The sequence below is a fragment of the Cyprinodon variegatus genome, unplaced genomic scaffold (genome assembly GCF_000732505.1).
Source record: "Cyprinodon variegatus isolate N-32 unplaced genomic scaffold, C_variegatus-1.0 Scaffold1039, whole genome shotgun sequence".
In the NCBI taxonomy this organism is placed as follows: Eukaryota; Metazoa; Chordata; class Actinopteri; order Cyprinodontiformes; family Cyprinodontidae; genus Cyprinodon; species Cyprinodon variegatus.
The window spans coordinates 188,348-191,222 of NW_015151492.1; the positions used below are offsets into that span (position 1 = coordinate 188,348).

General features: G+C 36.5%; 1 protein-coding gene across 1 annotated transcript in view; it reads left to right on the forward strand.

Moving 5' to 3' along the window:
• Positions 1-515: 515 nt before the first annotated feature.
• LOC107100979 (L-rhamnose-binding lectin CSL2-like) overlaps positions 516-2,875 on the forward strand; it is a 6,359-nt gene continuing 3,999 nt past the window's right edge. The window contains exons 1-3 of the mRNA XM_015399694.1: positions 516-534; positions 1,692-1,696; positions 2,235-2,250. Coding sequence (XP_015255180.1) covers positions 516-534; positions 1,692-1,696; positions 2,235-2,250 — 40 coding nt within the window. The remainder of the gene's footprint in view (positions 535-1,691; positions 1,697-2,234; positions 2,251-2,875) is intronic.

Genomic DNA, 2,875 nt, shown 5'->3' on the forward strand with positions numbered 1-2,875 from the left:
AGGGTGGGGGCTTCTACTTTTTGGGAAAATAAAATCCCAGATGGGGAAATTATATGATCTTAATTTAAAACTAGTTTCAGTTTTTCCTTCTGACCACATTAGAGTGTGATTAAGGTCAGGATGAATCACACATGGAGCTGGAACAGAACAGAGCGATCCATGTCTGACGCATGTGAGAGCAGCTCAGCAGATTAACCAGATCATTTTAAAACAAAGCAGGAGAATTAGAAAACAGCTCAGATTTGACCTGAGCCTCCAGTTTAATCAATCTATATCTTTATCTGGGTATATGATGCCACTTAGACTCTGCTGACTACAAACTGATTAGTAGTTTATCTTTCATTATTTATCTAATCCTCTAATGTTCTTTCAATGACTTTAAATTCTACTGATTTTGCTGAATGCCGTGATTCACTATTAACTAACCGATGAACTGTTTAATCCCTTCTAGTAACAAACCTGAGAGGTCGTTTAGTTTTTCCCTGCTTGGTTATAGTGACAATAAGTGTGACAGTATGGAGATAAAATACGCTGGTGACGATTCTCAGTCATTCAGGTCATAGTCCTTCCAGAAACGTTAAAAATCATCCTCTGGAGTCAAACCATCTATGCTAAGAAAGAAAAACCACCTTAACCAAAGGGGGGGGACCCGTTCATCCGTTTCTAAACTAAAACCAGGCTTGTTTAGTTCCAGGCTAAAACCTGGAACTAAACACTATTTCTGACATTTTGGATTGAAAAATCTTCCTGGATGGAAGAGAAACGTCTTCAAACTTGGAAACAACGTCCAGAGGATTGATTTAACTTTTTAGGAAAACAGTTAAAATAATTTAAGGCCCATTCCAGGGGAATCTTATGGTTGTTCAGTTTAATTCTGTTCTTTTTCAGGCTGCATTTATAACAATCCTTGAGTCTTAATATTTCACTGGAAAAACGATCTAGAACTAAGTAAAAATTTCTTAGATTAAGTGTATTTACCCTTAATTTGAGTAGGTAATTGAGATAGTTTGCCAATGGAATGGGTATTTCTACTCTTAAAATAAGATAATTAGGTAATATCTACTTGAAATAAGACAATGCATTTGTGTTTTCTTATTTTAAGTGTAAATTGTCTTGTTTCATTGGCAAAATGTCAACAGAATCCAAAAACAAATGCACTTATTTTAAGAAAAAATAACTTATCTAGATTTGGATTTTTACAGTGTTCTCCAGGACAGGATGGAGAAGATGATTATATTATCCCATTTTTCCAGCAGCTAACAGAGCAGCTGTTTGGATTTCCTGGTCATAAACAGACATGGAAGTGTTTGTTTAAAAGTGACAGTAAACATGTCACCTTTTCAGGGGTAACTTTTGGGATTATTGTTATTAATGATGTTTGAGTTTGTTAATCCCTAATAAATATCAGAAGTAATGTTTCCCCAGGAGTTTATCTAATTAGGACAGTTCCTCTGTCAGGATATTCAGTCACTGTTTCATCTTCATATCAGAGATTTGGGAATGGAACGAGAGCTGCGTCCTTCAGCCAAGAACAAAGTGTAATATGGTGATAAAGCTGCAGCCGTGGGTGTCTCTGCATCTGCAGGCATGTTTGATGTAATGATGATGATGATGATGATGATGATGATGATGTGGAGATGTATAAATGCTTCTCTAACTGTGACAGTTCGTTCTGATTGATCTCTGCTCAGGAAAGGTAGGTAGATGGAAACACGGAGCTTTCCTCATCAGACTGCATCTTTTATTCAATGAATAGATCTTTTCCAGTTGGAAAACTGGACACTGTGGAAAGGATATTGGGTCCTTGTTGTTCTTCTCTTACCACTTTCTCCCAGATGTAACAGAAATGTTTAGATTACAGCTCATAGGAAACGCCACATAACTAATTTGATTGATTTGATGCTACAGAATGTAAACATTGGTTCTTCTCTCCTCAGATTGATCTAAGTATTTGCTTGACTTTGCTGTTCTGTCTGAGCTCTGGACTCTACACCCAAGTAAGTTCATGACCTGATCCCAAAAATGTTAATAATAATAATAATAATAATAATAATAATAATAATAATAATAATAATAATAATAGAAACCTTGGTTCAGATGGAGAAGATGTGACCAAAGTCAAAACATTTAGTAAATCGTTTCTTTAAGTTTATCCAGTCTTTTTGTTTTCCATCTGTATGTTTTACCTGAATGAGAAACTTTCACTGTTAATAAATTCTCTGTCTTTCTTTCAGGTTCAGGCAGAATCAGGTCAGTTTGTCTTATTATTCCTTAAATCACAGCTGCTTTGAAACGTGGTTAGAAATGCTGACTGCTGAGTGTAGATGTGAGTAAATCAGGTAGATCTGATCTGTTCTCATGTAGATAACCTGTGGATCTGCAGCTCCACCTAAAGCAATGAGCGTAGCTGCATGGTTTCCTCTGACCGCAGTCTGTTTATGGCTTCACCATTAATCACTGCGGACGCTGCTAGGATTAAATGACTCTTTAAAGCTTCATGCTAACAATCTGAGACACAGTAGAAATATGGATCCTTCTCTGCACATATAAAGAGTTTATTAGTGAATTTAAGTTGATTAACAAAGTTGGGAAAGAAATCAGAATAAATGCAGGAAGCAGCAGCTGTGAGGGAGGCGGCGCTCAGAGGAGGAACCTTCAGCTTCTAATCCAGATTACAAAACTGCTGCAGATTAGCAAACTTTGAGTTTCAGGACTAGTTTTCTCATTTACACTAAAGATTAAACCCATGACGGGGGGTTCCTGGGGGCCCCATACAAATTTGTTTCCATGTATGGTTAATACAACTATTACTTATTTCTGCTCATTAATTATGTTTTTGATGAAAATCCTTTGGCTAAAATGCCATCAGAACGCT